Source organism: Eschrichtius robustus, chromosome 1, assembly GCF_028021215.1.
Source record: "Eschrichtius robustus isolate mEscRob2 chromosome 1, mEscRob2.pri, whole genome shotgun sequence".
NCBI lineage: Eukaryota > Metazoa > Chordata > Mammalia > Artiodactyla > Eschrichtiidae > Eschrichtius > Eschrichtius robustus.
In genome coordinates this window covers 196,253,377-196,273,592 of record NC_090824.1, presented here as the reverse complement: position 1 = coordinate 196,273,592, position 20,216 = coordinate 196,253,377, and the positions used below count along the sequence as shown (strand labels likewise).

At 37.2% G+C, this 20,216-nt stretch overlaps 1 protein-coding gene across 1 annotated transcript in view; it reads right to left on the bottom strand.

The window, feature by feature from the left end:
* MRC1 (mannose receptor C-type 1) overlaps nt 1-20,216 on the bottom strand; it is an 89,874-nt gene that overhangs the window by 47,096 nt on the left and 22,562 nt on the right. Inside the window, exons 6-9 of the mRNA XM_068562053.1 lie at nt 12,658-12,771; nt 9,033-9,179; nt 4,334-4,519; nt 1,162-1,319 (exon numbers count right to left, since the gene is read on the bottom strand). Of these exons, the coding sequence (XP_068418154.1) occupies nt 1,162-1,319; nt 4,334-4,519; nt 9,033-9,179; nt 12,658-12,771 (605 nt within the window). The remainder of the gene's footprint in view (nt 1-1,161; nt 1,320-4,333; nt 4,520-9,032; nt 9,180-12,657; nt 12,772-20,216) is intronic.

The following is a 20,216-nucleotide window of genomic DNA, read 5'->3' as shown; positions in this document are numbered from 1 at the left end:
ACCTAAAAAAAAAGCTGTAGCTCTCCAAGCACAGACTCTAGGCTGTTGGACCCAGAGTAGATCTATCTAGGTCTCCATCCACTCAGAGCAACCAGCTAAAAGTAGGACCAAAGCTCTGAATTGATTAATCAAGTCATGTAAAACCATGTGCCACCACCTGTGGAGAAAAGGGAACCCTCCTACACCATTGGTGGGAATGTAAATTGGTGCAGCCACTATGGAGAACAGTACGGAGGTTCCTCCAAAAACCAAAAATAAAACTCCCATATGACCCAGCAATCCCACTCCTAGGCATATACCCAGAGAAAACCATAATTTGATACCTGCACCCCAATGTTCACTGCAGCACTATTTACAATGGCCAGGACATGGAACCAACCTAAATGTCCATCGACAGAGGAATGGATAAAAAAGATGTGGTACATATATACAACAGAATATTAGCCATAAAAAATAACAAAATAATGCCAATTGCAGCAACATGGATGGACCTGGAGATTGTCATACTGAGTGAAGTAAGTCAGACACAGAAAGACAAATATATATCACTTATACGTGGAATCTAAAAAAAGTGTACAAATAAACTTATTTACAAAACAGAAGCAGAGTCACAGATGTAGAAAACATATGGTTATCCGGGGGAAAGGGGGGAGATAAATTGGGAGATTGGGATTGACCTATACACACTACTATAAATAAAATAGATAACTAATAAGGACCTGCTGTATATAGCACAGGGAACTCTACTTAATACTCTGCAATGACCTATATGGGAATAGAATCTAAAAAAGAGCGGATAACTGATTCAATTTGCTGTACAGTAGACACTAACACAACACTGAAAATCAACTATACTCCAATAAAAATTTAAAAAAAAACAAACTTAGAACCAAGCATAGGAATGATATGAGCGTTGGTTATTGGTTAATTTCATCTTTGAAATGAAAGTTTCTGTCTGTTGCTTTTCTAGTCCTCTTGAGAATTTGGGTGTGCCAGACAATTGAGAGAGACTCAAAACACTGAATCTGAGTTCTCGTTCAACCTTGATCTATGTCAATTAAGTAGAATAGAAACAATGGAAACAATCGTATGTAATAAGTGAGACAGAAGGAAAATTTCCCTGTGGCTTTTGCTAGATATCAGTAACTAAAGTTGCCTTACTTTGCCTTTCATCACCACACAGTCTTCCTGCCTATTGTTTTCATGACTTGGTTCTCCACGAAGCCATTTGGTAAATGTTACAGGGGCTCCATCACTCCATTCAAAGTACATTTGAATCTTGATGTCATTTAAGCCAATCCATAACTCATCACTTGGCTCTAAACAGGAAGAAAAACACAGAAGTCATTTACCCAAACTTTTCTTTCTAAACATCAGAAGGTTATCAGGAAAGGAAGACCCGTTCTTTATCAACAGCTCCCTTGATATTATCACTAGCATGAAAGACCATCCTCTTGAGCTTTAAACGGATCTACCTCTGTAGACTGAGATGTCAACTACATTTTATGTTGTCAATTTTAGTTTAAAATGTGTAATGTATTCTTCACATTGTGAATGTGACTATATTCTGTTGTTGTGCTACTGCAAATTCTATCTCCTGGGAGTTGTTAAACGGAAACTGAAGTAGATCTATCCTTACCCTCTATCTTGTGAAGCTGCTTTTTTGTTATAAATAATTTACCATACCAACCACACTCATGGTGCTGGAAATATGGTAGCTTATTTATACATAAATCTATTTGACTACTATTAAATCTTATGAATGTTTTAAAATAATAAAAATTAAAAACCACTCCTATTTTACTGATGATGTCATCAAGAACATTCTAGGTGCTTCTGTTAAAGTTTAATCACTGTAATAGGAGTGAAAATGAACCATACAGTGAGAAGATATATAAACTGAAGGGTTGGGCTGTCTTCTGGCATTTAGCACTTATTTATCAGTCTATGTATATGAATGAATCTGCCACCATTTTCTCTGTGAAACACCAGAAAAACCCAAATAACAAACAAAAGTTAAAATAAAAACAACCAGGTATAGATATAAAAGATGATCATTCTGTTTTGAAAATTCTATGAAGAGCATTATTGATTTATCAGTAGTTTTAGTTCTAAGAATTCTAAATATCATAAGTAAAAATGGGACAAAATAGGCCTGAGGTCTCATGGCTAAAATCATACACATTTCCATATTTTAAAAATTGAAGGACTACACAATTCAATATCTATTTAAGTTTCATATGTTCTTTAAACAGTTAAACTAAATTACTTGCCAAAAGTTTGTAAAGATGATGTTGTAGTAGAAAATGAGAAATATGCCGCATCATATAGGAATTTCCCTAAATGGTTTAGTCTCTTCCTCCTAAAAGTTGTCACTCAACTTTGCTTTTGGAGAAGTCCCTGACTGGCCTGGTGCCAGTCCCAGCAGATGTTTCATGCACCAAGAAACATGAATGGCATTACCAGGATGATCCCTTTTCCTTTCACTTAATCTGGCAGATCATGTTCTTTGGGCAGCAAATATAGGCTCCAAAATGACCTCATGTACCCCTCAAGGTTTTTAGGTTCAAGACCAAAGAAAACCTAAACTCCCAAGTCCCACAATTATAATAAAGTATTAAGAGATTCTGATAAACATTTTTCTCACTAAACTGTTCTCCCCCTCTAGCTTTTGTATGCACAAGCTTGATCCTCCAAAAATATATAAGATGTGAGCATAAAGTTGTTAGACGGACTTATCAATGTTAGGGAAGCTGTCTTTGTTGATGGAGTCATAACTTATATGTGTAGGTCCCAATTTATCCACTGTATTTCCATGATTAACATGAAAGATATCAACTCAACTAGCTAAAAAATGGTTTTCTAGGCTTCTGACTTAGAAACAATGATTTTAATTTTATAACTTTCCTTTACCTTTATCAATATTATTTGTATTGTTTTACATAAATAAATCTTTATCAATAATAAAAAAGAGGTTTCCATAGTGAAAGTTTACTAATTCTCCAGGTGAGTTTAAAAGCAACCTTCGTCATCCAAACTCCCAAAATAACTATAGCAATAAATATATAAGGTTCTCCTATTACTAGACCATATTATATATAAAGTAGAGCAAAATTTGCACGTTAGCCCTACAGCCTCTTAACTAATGTGTTTTCCACTGATTCACTTGCAAACTTTATTCCCTACTATAAGTATCATGCCATCTATGTCATGATATTATTCAAATACATTGGTTCTGATTACATTATTATCGTGTAGTCCAGATGCTCCAGGATAGGTAAATGTAGAATAATCAAGAAATTATTTATGGGCTGTAGCAGAATATCATCATCACCCTACCAAACTCAGTGAGGAGAGCGAAGGAGAAACGATTCCATTCAGCACTGGCACTCAGAGCAGCAGTGTTGGGGATATTTTCCATCTTTCTCTGAGACTACTCTATTTTTCTCATCTATTTGTTCATTGTTTTTTTCTTCTCCCCTATCCCCGTGCCTATCAATTTTCAGGCAGGAAGTGTCAGGAAGCAGTCCCCACCATCACCACCATCCATTTCCTCTTGTTTTGCTCTCTGGAAATGAAAAGGTCCAGCTATTCTGCAGTCTCATAAGTGGAAGCAGAAAATGGTCATCATTTAATCAGCAAGTACCACTGAGTGCCCGTCATCATTACTTCCTTCCTCGCCCTCCTCCTCTTCAGGATAAGCATTCCCAACTCGTTTTACTCACTTTTTAAATGTTTTTGATAGGGCCAATCTTTTAAAACTTTACAATATTTAGTTACTACATTTTCTCTTTGTCTCTTATAGTCCTAAAATGGAGATGCAATTAGGCCACCATCTAACCACTCCAGTCAAATAAATTCTTTCTTTCTCTGCTCATCGTTCTAGCAGCCTTAGCTAGATTAATAAAGAAAATACAATTCAAAGGATGAGATGGTTCATTTAGAGACCTCTCCTGTGAGACAAAATATGGGCCTTAAAAGAGAAAATACGTCCATACACATAACTAATTCCAACTAGTGAAACACTGTTCACAAATTTAAGGTAGACTGCTCTGAATCCAGATTATATACAGAAACACAGGATTTTTAAAACTATGCATAAGTTGATTCCATATTAAAAAAACTCAAATGTTCTCTTAGTGGTAAAAATTCTTTAAATTGTTACATAATTTTAATATTTTAGGCATGATTAATATTTGTTACTAAATTGTCCATTGAATTGTTAACTTGAATTTATTAGATTATTAGATTGAACATTTATGATTAAATTTTCCAAAGATGGGTGGTAAGTCAGGAAGATGAGAATCAAGTGTATTACAGATGAAGTTCTTACCATAGCCCAGCTGGGAGATAATGAAGTCAAATTCCTCGATGCTGTGGATACTTGCTAGGTCACCGCCTTCCTTCCTACATGCAATCAAGGCATCTCTTTGGATTTTCTTCTCTTCTCTGTAAATCTTGTAACAGTGACCTGCATACGGCCACCACTGACTTGGACAGTTGGTAGGCACATCACTTTCTAGAAAAAAAAAAAAAGAGTTTGGAAAACATTTAAAAGGAGCTTTTTTTATTGTTTTCAAAATTTTTTAATTTAATAATATTTTCTATCATTCTCTATAGGAAACAGTCATAGTCATAGGCAAATATAGCTAATATTTATTTTTCCATTTTTTGGCATAGGTAGTCACAAAAGATAGACGAGATTGTGTTTGCTTTTAGACTAAAGATGATATGGAAGTCATCTTTCATTTTAAAATAAAGCCAGATGAGAAATCTGTTCTTATTTTCAACTGTACCTACAACAAGGCCACAGTAAGATACAATAGACGGTCTCATTTCGTCTGCATTTTATCATCGGCAGACCTGTCCTAAGCATGTTCTATAAATACTGGAAGCACGAGAGCTTTGTCATATAATGTATTCATTCCTCAAAAGATTTCAATTTACCTCTATTCTACAGACATTAGGAAGCCATCCATTCCTCAGAGGATGGGCAAGACTCACAAGGCAGGCAGGAGAAAGACGTGCTGACACAGGGCCTAGAATGGGTGGGGGGCAGGAGGGGGGGTCACCGAGGAGCTTCTGAAACCATGGCAGTGTGAGCCGGACACCTGTGCCTTTGAACTAACCCATTGCCGTGGACTTGCTCTCAAAAGATGACACAAAACAGTGCAGAAATCACAGGGACTTCGATTCCAAAGTCTTTCAGGCAAAATCTGAATCTGCCACAAGCTGTGTGATGTTGGGCCAGTCACATCACATGAACCAAACTATCCATGTATGTAAAAAATTGTAAATAATATTAATACTAGTACTAATATTAAACTACCCATCCTCACTGCGTTCTTCTGCACTTGAGATAATACGACTGTAAATTACAAATACGACAACAATGTTTATTTAATCAAACGAGTAACAGTGACCAATGTCCTGATTATTGCTACTAGTAGTCAGGGCCAAATTTCATGACCTTGACTATACATTACAAACATGCACTGACAGTAATGAGCTAGGGGAAGTGACAGTAACAACGTTCGAAGGCAAGAGACTCGCTTTATTCATCCTCATATAGGCCCTGAAATGGCACAGGGCCTGGCACAGAGTAAGTGTCATGAATCGTTGGTCAAGAAAAAGAATTGAAGTTATACTTACTATACAACAGCTTATTATGACTATTTTATGGATATTATATCAAACAGCAATTGAGCAATATATCTTGCTTAAAGAGGGACTATATTGCCAAATGAATGTCAATTTCTATATTGAAGTTTGATACTAAATGTTCTCAAATGTGCTGCCTTAGTAAAGGTTCAGTATAGGGCACCTTTGTTATCCGTTTCATGTATCAGTTCCATAGTCTCTCAAAGTCTGGGAATGTCTGCATCACCTTTGTATAAAAGCTCAAGATTCTGTGTACAGTCATTCAAGTAAATAGGCAGTCCTGAGATCCAAACACTGTATTATTATAACAGAAAAATGCATATTTTTAGAAAATCTATTCCTTCTATACAGTTCCAGTGGTTACCAAAAAAAAAAAAAAAGAAAACAGGTTAGTATCACTCTGGAGCCCTCTTGTGGGATATTTTAATTTTGCTGCTCAAGAAGCTGAAAATGATGCCAGCACAGGCTGAGGGCTTCAAAAACTAAACAGATGCACTTTTAAAATATTTCAAAACATGAAAACAACCAATGAAGAGGCGTCCCCTGGGGCAGCCACAAAAAGTGGCTTATTCCTGTACAGCAACACTGTCTGACTGAAATATAACATAATCCACAAATGGGAGCCACGTATGGAATTATAAATGGGAGCCACGTATGGAATTACAAATGGGAGCCACGTATGGAATTATACATTTGCCAGTTGCCATGTTAAATACAAGTCTCAAGAGAGACAGGTAACTTTCATTATAACAATACATCATATTTAACCCAATATATCCAAAATATTATCATATCAATATGTAATCAATTAAAAAATAATGAGATCGTTTACTTTTGTTTTTCATGCTATGTCTTGTGAGTCCAGTGTGTATTTTACACTCACAGCAAATCTCTGTTGGAACTAGCCGCATTTCATGTGCTCAGTGGTCACATGTGGTTAGTGGCTACTGAGCTGGACAGTGTAGCTCTAGCAACCTAGGGATCATGGACGAACAGGGTGGCATTGCAAAGACAAACAGGGGACGAGGTGGAACCCTTGTCCGAGAGAGTCACCAATAATGTATGCTTCATAATCCTAACTCTGATATGCTTTTCCACGCTCTGGTTTATTTGAGTTTATAGAAAAGATAGAATGATTAATCCAGGAAGTATAGAGAAATTCAAAAACCAATGGGAAGTGAAAGTTAGCAAGTGAAGCAAGTAAGGCATGTAACCGAGCAGGACACTAGGGGGCCTTCCTGGGACAGACCCCCTCCCCCATATCCTCTGCTGTAGCTCCTCTCTGAAGTACCCAGATAATAGTATCTGATGGACATTTCCTGAGTTGTTTTACAGATGCTAAAACCACCACCAAATGGAAGAAATTAACTACTTGATGATCATGAGCGTGTTGGCACCTAAGGATTGATAACATTAACCCCTGGGACACTGCCCTGTTCCCTCACCATCAACCAATCACAGAATTGTGCACAAGCTGATCACATACCCTGCAACCCACCTCCCTCACCTGGCCTTTACAAATGCTTTCCTGAAACCCATAGGGGAGTTCAGTGTTTCGAGCACTAGCTGCCCTGGACTCCTTGCTTGGCACCTGCAATAAACCCTGCAATTCCCTTCACCACAAGCCGGTGTCAGTAGATTGGCTTTACTGCACGCAGACCAGCAGACCCAAGTTTGGTTCAGTAACAGGCATAGCAGAGAAATAAGAATAATGGACTGAGTGCTTGACAATATGAACAAACATTCACAGGAAGAACAAGTGTTAGTATCTCCACTTAATAGATAGGAAACTAAAACTGGGGGGTTAAGGAACAAGGCCAAGTTACAGAATTCCGTCTCCTTACCTCAGATATGATAAAACCACCATTCTCCTCATCCCCTAAGTGGTAATTCCAAATCTTCTGAAGAAGAATTATATGAGCTCTTCCAAGAGGGAAGGATTATATCAGTACCATTTCTCGTATGGGAGGAATAGAGGAGATGAAATACAAAAATGACTGAGGTCTCCCTGAGGCGTGCCCACAGCCATAAGGGTGACCCTGTAAAGTATAATCAAACCCAATAATGGGACCCTCATCTATATCCATTGGAGAGCTCCGCCATATTTGTATCCATTAAAATGGCAAACACACCCACTCTTTGATCTGGCAGTTCCACTTCTAGGAATAATCACACACATCAAATGACATATGTATAAAGTAACTCACTGTGGCATTGTTTGTAATAATAAAAAATTGGAAGTAAACTAAAGTTCCATTAATAGGGGACTGGTTAAAAAAAAATATGGTCTCTCCCTGCAATGGCTAATGTACAGCCATAAAAATGAACGCAGAAGCCACCTATGTACTGTATGGAATGATGCCCAAAATATTTATTAAGTGAAAAAAGTAGAGCAAAGTGTATCATATACTGCCATTTGTATAAAACAGACAAAAAGAATTACAAACATATTTATTCATATATTCATAGAATAACTAGGTAAGAATATACACCCAGACACAGTTATTCAGAGAGGAACTGCAAATTTGAAGTAAGAACTGGAAGAAATTATTAATATTTATCATGTTGTACCTTGGACTTTCTAGCCATGTCGATCATATTTTAAAATAAATGAAATTGCTTTTAAAAGTCAAGGAGCAAAAAAAGTAAAGAATGCCACGCTGTCAGATTTTCCAAGCAGAATATATATATACATACATAAATGACCTTTAAGTATTAAGTGTCTCTCCAAAAACAGCTGATGGTGAAAAAAATGTATCACTAGTTAGTTTGCTTTCTGTCAACTTGAAGAAAAAAATGCATTCTGGGCTTAGTAGCTTAATTCTTCTATAAAATTATAATAGAGAGCATAATTGCATTTTTTTTCCCCGCTGGTCTAGCCTATATATAAAATTCAGTGACTACTTCTGGGATGTTTTATTCCATTTTGGTGAAGACTTCAGTGTATATGTTAAACTAAATAACACTGGCGCCCAGATGGGCCATTAAATAGTGAGGACATAATAAAAACATCCCTTTCAGATACTGATTTCCTAGCTTGGATTCCAGTTTTGTCACATGTGCGAGTTTTTTATATCCTCTGAATATCTTTTTCCTCATCTAAAATGTGTGAATAATAATACCTACCTCATAGGGCAGCTGTGAAGATAAAATTTTTATTAATGCTGTGTCAAAGGCTTTGCTCATGCCCAAACACTCCAGAACACTCAGGAAAGGTTAGCAACCAACAAAAAGACATTCTGTAGGAATATCATTAAGTTGATACCATAAATGATCAACAAAACCTGTCATTGCCTACAGTTAGGACTAGACTGTAATTTGATCTTTAAATTATAATATTTTATACACTTCAGATCAAATAGATCACTTACCTGAGGGGATAACAAAAGAATTCAAAGTTGTGTTGCCCTTTTTACAAATATAGCCTAGTTTCTGAACACATTGCAGATTTTCCCATTTAGCACTTTTCCCAGGATTTAGTGACACACAGCTTTTTCCTGGTTCTGCTGATGGACTTCCTTTGGGGAAAAGAAAAAATAAAAGTGGGACTATTATATGAATTACAAGTAGATAGACCCCCCAGAGCCTCGTGTGTTTATCCTTGGCATTTAATGGATCCCCACCCTTTCTGCTACACATTCACAAATAAATATTTACTGCCTGCAGAGCAAAAGACATGTTGCGTGTCTATTTGCTTTCTCATTGTTGGATCATTCCAATACCTGAAATGTTGATTATATAAGTTTACTTCTTTGAAATAACTTTTTCCCCACAATATCAAACGATAAAGCTAAACCTCAAACCCTGAACAATCTTCACAGTGGGTTATTTTATGTATGATAGGGAGGTAAATAACAAAAGAATACACGATGTTCCAAATCAGCCATATTCAACATTGTCGATACCTCCCCAAAAACCTAAGTCAAGCTAACTGTGAGGACCAGCCAGAGAATTTCTGGACATGGGAAAGCTTTCTCCAGTTAGAAAGAAGAGGCAGGAAAGAAGGCAATGGGAGGAGAAAGAGAAGGAACTCCCAGAGCTCAGACTCTCTCTCAAGATTTTCAACTCAGCCTACTGAAGAAAAGTTTTAGCAGCTAACCTCTCATCTCATTGCTTACTGGAAACTGATTAAAGAACCAGGTCAAGTCAACTTTCTTAATGCAATCGATACATGCATCGATACCCACATTTCTCATGCTTTTCCACCACTTTAATAAATGATTTTGAAACCAGTGCTCTAAAGACTTGCTCCATCTCACAAGAGAAGACAGGGTGATGAGTCACATTTTGCCAATGATTCTGCTTTGTGACCTCTGACATGTTTACAACCTGGACCTGGACCACACTTTCCCTTCCCGAAAGATGGGAATCACATCACCTGCTCCATAAAGCCTTTGTCAAAAATTTTTGGAAGTTGCTTGAATAGCACACAAAGAAAAAATTGTTAGTGATAAGGATAAAGATGTTTTTTAAATGTGTTGATAGTATGACCAAACTTCCAGTATAACTGAACTAACAGATAAGGTACCAGTACTAGAAAGAAATTTTCGGAAACAATAATGTATTTTACAGCTAACGGTTATTATTTAATATATGAGCTGGTAAATCATAGTAATACAGTTATTTATCAACAGAACACCAATACCTACTTTAATATATCAACTCTTTGTCTTTAAATGGTTACTATAGTTATATATTTGAATTCACACTTCTATACCATTTGTGTAAAATATCCTCACTTCAAATGTAGATGTGTTTTAATAGATGCTTTACTTGGTAAGTACTCAATTGAAGGCTGATTGAACAATTTATACAATAACAACTTCTAATGTTCCACAAGGTTTCTAATTTTCATTTGAAGAAACTCTCATATTATTTCAGAAGGTGATTTAATTTTGCACCTACTTCTCAGGAATTGGTTTAATAAGGAAGGAGATTTCTTTTCCTTTCTCATTAATATTCCAATTGTATTCCTCACTTTCACAGAATCTAGACCTCTCAATTTTCTCACTGAACTCTCAGAATGCAAGTGGTTAAATATTACAATAGGGCTTCCTTGGTGGCGCAGTGGTTGAGAATCTGCCTGCCAGTGCAGGGGACATGGGTTCGAGCCCTGGTCTGGGAAGATCCCACATGCCACGGAGCAACTGGGCCCGTGAGCCACAATTGCTGAGCCTGCGCGTCTGGAGCCTGTGCTCCGCAACAAGAGAGGCCGCGATGGTGAGAGGCCCGCGCACCGCGATGAAGAGTGGCCCCCGCTTGCCGCAACTGGAGAAAGCCCTCGCACAGAAACGAAGACCCAACACAGCCATAAATAAATAAATAAATAAGTAAAAATTAAAAAAAAAAAAAGCAACAGTCTTTAAAGATTATCTTTTAAAAAAAAATTACAATAATCATCCCTTAAAATTGAGTAACAAATAAAATGATCTGCCTACAATAATTAAGCAGCAAAGAATAAACTCTAATCCCCCAATAAATGATTATTATTGTCTAATGATCTGACTAAGCCAACTGGCATTCTCCAATTTAGTGTGACTGAGTCAGTAAGCAGACAAATCAAATTCTCACTCATAAATAGCACACCTTATATTCCCTTGCAGCAGTGTTTACTTACCATATTCCAGAGGAAAGCAGAGCTGACTCTTAGTGACAGCCCTGTAAACATCATGCATTGAAGGGGTACATTGAAAGTCAAATTTCATAGTAAAATCGAATCAGTTTAAACCAACGTATAGCCTCTAAAAATTCCCTCTCATGTTTTAGCATATTCCGAATATTATCTATTTATTTCAAAGTTTTTCTTTTTCTTTTTAATACCATAAGTCGGTAACATGGAAAATGGAGAGTTTAATTTTCTAAGGCAAATGCAAAAACCATTCAATGGCTTTAAAAAAGAAGTCTGACCATATGAAGAAACACCACACCAGTATTTTCCACAGCAGAACTGGTAAATGAAAATGTGACCCGTCCTTTCCCACACCCACGGCAGACATCACTAATCCTTACCTGTACGCTTTCCTAATAAATCAAGATTAGTACAGGATGGGGCCTGGGTTGGGAGTGAAGAATCGTACTCAGCAGAGTGCCTTAAGCAGCCACTAACAATGGTTGGTATTGGTGAATAAGATGAAGACTTTTTGTCATCATTGGTCCTTTTGTTTTCTCAGAATAATTTCTGTATACGTAAAACATCTTTATCATCTAGTCTCCTTTTATGTTCTGTTACCTCTATGTTACAACAATATAGAAATAATTAGCTCAGAGCATTTTCTGTCCTCCAAATAATGGGAAAGCCGTTGAAGGCTTGATCATCCCCTGTGTTTTTCTACAACGAAACTGCAAACTGTCAACAAAACTGCTCATGAAGGATAATGCTAGTACGGAGTATTACAATCTGTGGCTGGTATTATTTTTAATCCAACTCTAGTCGATTAAAAATAGGAGAAAATGGCGTCAACGTAGACCTTCAGATCATTATAACGATGACAGAAATATTGCAAATATCTCATGGCTCAAGACAATGAGAAATTCTCCAGCCCAAAACAATTTAAATTTCTTAAATTCATAGTGTGTGTGTAGATATAAATAAATATGTATAAAATCTTTGAATATACTATGTAGCATTATAATATTATATATATATATATATCATAAATATAAAATCAAATTTTTGAATATAATACCTAGCAAATCAAGGATGCTCTGAGAATATATACTTTAACAGAGTCCTCTATTGACGTGTGTGATTATCCTTCCAGACAAGTCCTTTTCCCAGAAATCTGGAATAACCTTTTGGTGTTAGAGTATTCAAATCTAGTTGGCAGGTTTCAAAGCAAGGTGAGAAATAAACTGTACTTGATGAAATCTCCCAATTCTTCTCTTTGAGATCTACATGTGAGCTGATGAAGGTCTCCATGGTACCTAGCTAAGTTAAATGCAGACGAATTCAACCCGCTTAACCCCACCAAGTTAATCAGATGAGCTTAACCCTACCTGGTAACCAGTTCAAATATCGGAACGGACTGCCCCCGCTCCACTGCCATCCACTGTTGAAACTCAGACTGTTCAGTCCAATCCAGAGTCCTGAGGTCAAGGAACTGGTTAACCCTTTACGACAAAAGCAAAACAAAAACAAAACTGACATTCAGAAAAGATGGTGAAATCAAATTCAGAATTAGGTACTTGAATCAAAATGTACTAGAGAGAAGTAATGAAAATCATGCCAAGCATGTCTCCCTTGATCCTCCCATCAGCGGGAAGCAAGTACAACCATTACCTCCATCGGCATGTAAAGAAACTGAGATGAGAACACAGATAAGCCAGGAATGGTCTTGCTAATTCTTGCTAAGGGTCTAACCCAGATGTGACCAGGCTTCAGCCCCCAGCATCTTGATGACTTCTGTAGGATCGTGTGAATGTGCTTCTAATTTGGAGAAGACTCTCTTTGACTATCATCAAACAAAAACATGTTTACTTCATTTTAGAGTAAAACTAAGATTTATTTTGTGTCAAAGTCACCATTTTCTATCATGAAAAACTTTAATACACATTTCAATCTATATCACTCTCATAAGTTATTACCCTGACCTCATATTTTAGAGCTTACTCTCAGAATTTTATTCGATGACATTTTAAAAAATCCATTTTTTTCCTCATTAAGATGATGATTAAAATCTAAACACTAAGTGCTTGTGCTACTATGAATAACACTTTACTTAGGCAGCTAATAAATCATAATTACAATGTTTCAAAGTCTGTGCTAGGCCTGAGATGCAATAAAAAACAAAACAGAAGCAACATGGACTGCAGCCCACCCAGGTTAAACAACTCTAATGTGCTATTACGTATAACTTTATAAACCATGGATTTGCTGTTCTCTCTATATTCTTTTTAGTTGATTTAAAAGAATTAATGAAAAGGAAAACTATCCTTTGTCTTAAATAAAATACCAACCTGAAGTGTCTATAAACATAAAGGGTAATCATAAAGGACCACTTTATGTTTACTGTTCTCTAGAGGATATATTCCCCAGTCAGATCTTTTCAATGGTGAGAATAACCACTTACTATATTCAGGGCACTGTTTTCGCTCGTTTTCAATCCTCACAAACTCTAATTAGGTACCGCCATCTCCATTGTACAGATTAGGAATTTGACACCCAAAGAGTTTAGATGTCATGTGCAGAGTTGAAATTTAAACCTAGGTTCTTTTGGGGATTTAATTCCCCGACCAGGGACCAAACCCACGCCCCTGCATCGGAAGCACGGAGTCTTAACCACTGGACCGCCAGGGAAGTCCCTAAACCTGGGTTCTTATGACATCAAATCCCAGACCCTTTAGTTCTGATGCAACCAACTAAGCTATCCAAATTCACCGAAATTTTCCCCAATTTTTCATTAGCTGATATAGACACACATTCATGTCACAAATTCAAATGAAAGGGGATTACAGTGACTCGATGCCCCAGAATCATATCTCACATTTTTTGCTCCCCAATCCCATAAAAGCACAGATCACATTCTTGGAGAAATGTGACCTGAATGCTGTTAGTTTATTCAGCATCTGGCAGAAAGGCACTGACAAAGGGAGAACCCACTTGAGGAGATTGACTAGGTTGATATTGATTAGGTAGGTTGATGCTTAATGAACTGAACTGAATCCAATACTGGAGTTATTGACTGAAAAGTAAACCCTATTGTGCAATTTCTTTCAATAAAGTAATAAAAACGGGATGAAATTAACTACTAGCATGTAAAAAGTCAGTGAAATTTAATTCAGATTCACTTATCTTTATCAAGTGTTCTAGAAAAAAAAGTCTGAGTTAGTACAGCTCTTGCCCTTAGGTACTTTATACACCTTGAGAGGTATCTCGTCCAGTGCCTTCATTTTACAGATGAAGACACTGAGGACAGAGAAAGAAGTTAAGAAACTTGTGGAGAGTGAAACAGAGGATTAGTAAATTAGGACTTGCACCCAGGGTTCACTTTGGTGTTTCCAGTGAATTCAACCCTTGTTTAAATTAAATTTGCCTGTGAGTTACTATTATTGATATAATACACTTTCCAGATAAGTTTAGATGTTAGAGCACCTTTAAGTAAAGAACCATGAACTAAAAAGATATATCTGATAAATGTCATCCCTCCCCAAACAATAGCCCATGGCAGAACTCACTCTGGTTACCTGTGAAGACTCAGCATTTGGTTCTCCAAAGTTGGAATTTTACCAAAAAATAATATACTTATTACAAGCTATGTCAAGGAAATGACATTATCAAAAGGGAAAATCTTAATATTTCTTTAGTCTTAAATCTCTGCAATGAGCATCATCGACTATGACTGCATTCATTAAAAAGAAAATACTGATAATGAAGTGATAGAAATTCATTCATAGTAAATCAATTTTATAGTTATTCATCTCACTGATGGTTTCCCTTTAGTTTATTAATTATTTTACATAGTTATTAAAACTCTTTTGAGTACTAAACTATTACTTATGTCTCTTTAGGGTAAATTAAAGAAACCAACAAAAACTGCCATCTCACCTCATTCATGTAAATAGATAACTTATAAGGTGTCAGGAGGAGATGCCTGTCTACTAGTCTGTACCTTAGAAATGTCATTCTGGGATCAGTGTCATGTTGATACTATATTTTATGTTAATAATTATTCTATTAAATACCACTGAACATTGATTTTTTTCATAAATTATTTTTCTTATTGAAATATAGTTGACATACAATATTACATTAGTTTCAGGTATACTACATAGCGATCTGACATTGCATACATTATGAAATGATCTCCACAATGTCCAGTAACCATCTGTGCCCATACAAAGTTATTACAATATAATTGACCATATTCCTTATGCTGTGTATTATATGCCAATACTTTTTTATATAACTGGAAGGCTGTACCTCTTAATCCTCTTTAACTATTTCACCTACTCCCCAACCCGCCCTCCCTTCTGGCAGCCACCCATTTGTTCTCTGTATCTATGCATCTGTTTTCATTTTGTTTTGTTTTCTAGATTCCATACATAAGTGAGATCAAGAGGTATTCATTTGTCTCTGACTTATTTCACTTAGCATAATACCGTCTAGAGTCACCCATGTTGTCACAAATGGCAAATTTTCATTTTTTTATGGTTGAGTAATATTCCATTGTGTGTATGTATACATACCACATCTTCTTTATCCATTTGTCTATCAATGGACACTTATGTTGTATCCATATCTTGGCTATTGTAAATAATGCTGCAATGAACACTGGAATGCATATGTCTTTTTGAATTAGTGTTTTTGGTTTTTCTCAGGTAAATAATCAGAAGTAAAACCGCTGGATCACATGGTAGCTCTATTTCTAATTTTTTGAGGACCCTCCATACGGTTCTCCATAGTGGCTGCACCAGTTCACATCCCCACTGACAGCACACGAGGGTTCTCTTTTCTCCACATCTTTGCCAACACTTGTTATTTGTTGTCTTTTTGATAATAGCCACTCTAACCGGTGTGAAGTGGTATCTCACAGTGGTTGTGATTTGCATTTCCCTGATGATTAATGATGTTGAGCATCTTTTCACGTGTATGTTTTCTTTGAGAAAATGTCTCTTCAAGTTTTTTTGGTTTTTCTCAGGCTTTGGGGGTCTATTTTTGATGTTGGGTTGTATGAGTTCCTTGTATATGTTGGATATAGCTATTCCCCAAAATCAAATATTCTGGTATGTTTTAAAACTTACAATAAAATACGCATATCTAAGTTTTCAAAACTATGAAGTTTTGAACAGAACTGTAGGAATAAATAAATTAGATTTTGCCTGAGATTGCTTAATTAAATTATTATGTTTGGCATGATGAGAAAAGATGATCACTCTTTAAGGAAATTATCCTTTGAGACTCTCCTTATCTACTCTAGGTACTCCTAGGCTTGTTTTGAAGAATTAAATTAAGTAATACTTCTTAAAACAGGGCCTAATACACAGTATATGCCCAATAAATGTAAGCTATTGCTATTATTAATATTATTATTATTGTTATTACTCCATGTTGAATTCAGGTTGGCAAAAAGTGTGATTTACAAACAAATTTCAAGCTTTGTGTTAAATATATCACTTAAAGCTGATAAGTGTCGTCCACAATTTTTTCTCTAATGTGTTTGTAATTTTATAAAGAAGATGACCAAATTTTTTTAGTATTATTACACAAAGCATCAATTCCACATGCTAAACTTTTTAATGTTGTAATTTTCCTGCATGTATCGTCTGAAACAGTTTATACCTACTTTTGAACTTAGTTGTAATAGAAGACGTATTACTGTCCAATAGTACACTGTATTGTTCTTTTCTATACTGTGGTCCAATTTGTTCTCCACCCAGCACCATATGGAAACTGGCAAAAACAATCAAAGTAACTAGCCAATTTCACTTCCTATATCTTATTTCAGTTCTATAAATCCTAATCCTGCACATATGTAGTTATAAATCTGATTCAGGAACTGAGGATTCAATAGGGTGTCCCAATATTTTTGAGGGTAGAAGAAGAAGAGATGATGAAATGACTCTGGGTGATATAAGAATTGGCCGCTGGGTAGAAGCCGTTAACCCAGCAGATAATGTGAAATCAGATTGCCAGTTTAGAATAAATTTACTGGAGCAAGGAGCTGCTGACATCTAAATTAAAGGTTCTCTTTAGTGCTTTGGGGGCCACCAGATCCTTGCTTATTTTTAAGTGAGACCCAGGCAGAGCGTAATGGAAAGACAGTGCTGAATTCCAATTCAGTGATTTTCTGAACATGCGGCATTAGGCACAATTCCTAACTTCTCCCTCCTAATCTGTTATCTATAAAGTGGGGACAATATTACTCATTTACAAGGTTGGTGTCAGCTTTAGAAATAAAGCTCAGTGTCTGACACACAACAGCTGTTTAATAAATAACAGCTAATTTGATCTCAGAGTCATAAGAGGCTTATATCTTTTTGAAAAATGAAATTTACTACTCAAAATTCTCACATAAAAGAAATCATATTTTAAAAGGGTAACTTTGTGTGGTTTTTAAAAAATGTTAGCGCCCTATTTTCCAGAATGGAGTAGATGACAATCCTTCACTCACACCAGGATTTTCTAGTCTTCCCCAATACACGCCATTAAATCCCAAATGTCATGAATATCTTCCCTCTAGAAAACAAAAGTCTGGTTTATTTTTTAAATTCCCCGTCAGACTTTTTTTGTCCCCTAATGCATGACATTTCTGACTTAAAGAAAAGCAGGAAATATTACAAATCTCATTCGAGAAGTCATTCCTACCCGGATTTCAGTTAAAATTTGCTGACTGAAATTCCGGAGGCTTGGATAAGATTCAAATAAGTATCTGAGGTGAACTCAGCCTCCCAATCTCTTAGGGCTTGTTTGCGCTCCTGGGGACACAGTAATAGCCCTTGCTGATTAGAGAAGCATTTCCTGCAGCCAGAAGCCTGATAGCGGAGCCAGGAATGAGGAAGTGAGTGGAGGGCCCAGAGATGCTGTCCTGCTCACATAGCCCCTTTCCCCTAGCAACTGGGGAAGAGTTCACAAGTAAACTGTGCTCTGTCCCTTGGCTTCCAGAAAGCCAGAAAACAAGCAAAACTCAGAAGAGTCAAGATAACACAACCCGCAAACAGATTCCTTCAAAAAAAAAAAAGCCAAGTGAAACCATTTCAACTCTGAGTTTTCTCTAAACCGTGCAAGCCAGCACAAATCACACCAGGATTGTCTCAACTCATTCTCTCTCTTCCTTAATCACCTACGTAAATTTTGTCTTATCTCTGTCTCTGTTTTCCTCTCTTTCTCCTTATTTTTACACATGGCTGCAAATATTGGTCCCTCTGTACTTTGCCCCAATACTGCATACAAAGGTCCCAAGGACCAACACAAAACAGAATCACTGGGCAGATGGAGACATAATCCCATCTCTGAGTTCACGAATGCCCATAGTGAGGTCGTATTGCTTTTCTATTGTCAATCTCTTTAATGATGGCCGAAAGAAAATGGTGGCTTGCAGCCTATACTGAAAGCGGAAAATTTTTAAATGTTATACTTGGTACAAGAAAGATTTCATTACAGTGGAGCTAGTATTCATGATGTAGTCCTCAGAAATGGCCTAGAAGTAGAAAAATCTTTCTTACCTAATAACGCTTTGTGTATTTCACAAGGTGGTGCTAAAAAAAATTCATGTTACATTTTTTTCTGCCCAAAATAGAACGCAATCAACATCTTCAAATTCAATGAAAAAATAATAACTTATAGGAGAAGTGTGTTCCAATTCATGGAGAGGATCATCCGAAAAGAGCTGGAGAAAGGGAATCCCAGGTGATGAGACAAGGCTGGGGGCGGCTCTGTCCCTGGTACCAGTTCACACGCACTCTCCCACTACAGCATAGCAGCCTCGGGTAATCGCCCCCAAGGTCCCCCGGCTTCACAGAGCTGGGGCCCAGGCAGTCAGGCTCCTGAGTCTATGCTCCTTACTCCTGAGCTCTGCTGCCTGCTGTCCCGGCAGATGCAATCTGTAGGCATTGCTGATACAGCAGGTACTGTACACAGTGCTTTGCCAAGTGTGGTCCCCATCCACTTGCCCTAGAATCACCTGGAAACTTGATAACATGCAGATTCCAGGACCCCACATCATACCTACTGATCTACAGTCTCTGGGGTTTGCACCCAGGCAGCTTCGCTTTAACAAAGTTCCCTGGTGATTGATAAGCAACTTCACACTTAAGAACCACTGTCTTCTCGCCATGAACTGACCACGGGTCCAAACGTGAGGCTGAATTTCTAAATAATGGTTTTTCTTGTGTTGCATCCTCATTTGTCAGTCAGCAAACATTCTTTGAGACTGTCTTCCCGGAAGATTCTGTGTGAATCTCGTTAGGGGTGGGGAGGACATACATATTCACAAGACAGTCCTCACTTTCAGCCATCTGCCCTCAAATCCATTCTCCACACAGCCTTTAATTTGCTTTTCTCATGGCACTTAACTGTAATTTGTGTTTATTTGCTCATTTTCTTGTCTATGTGTTTTCCCCACTGGACTTTAAGCTCCACGTGGACAGGACACGGCAGGCTTTGGTCACCGCTGTGTCCCCAGGAGCTAGCACGATGCCTCACACAGAGAAACCACCCATCTTGTAGAATGAATGAATGAATGAATAAAAAACGAATGTATTTACAGTCTTGTAGGGGAAGTGGGACATATGTAAGTAACCACTGTAAAAGTGGTAAACAAATAAGAGAAAGGCAGATGGAAAGAGAGAAGACTGCATTTCAACTGTATAAAATGTGGGGAATTCCAGGTACAAGAAATGCCACGGGGACAGATGTGGAGGAGAGAAAGTATGAGACATAGATGAGGAACCCAAAAGTTTTCTTTTGTCAAGACTGCGAAATGCACAAAGGGGAAGAGCAGTCAGTGGACAGGTGAGAGCCCTTGCATGTCAGGCAAAGGTGTGCTGTTAATTATTTGATAGGAAGTGAGAAGCCACTAAGAGTCTTGGAACATGGTGGTCGCTGGATCAGAGATACT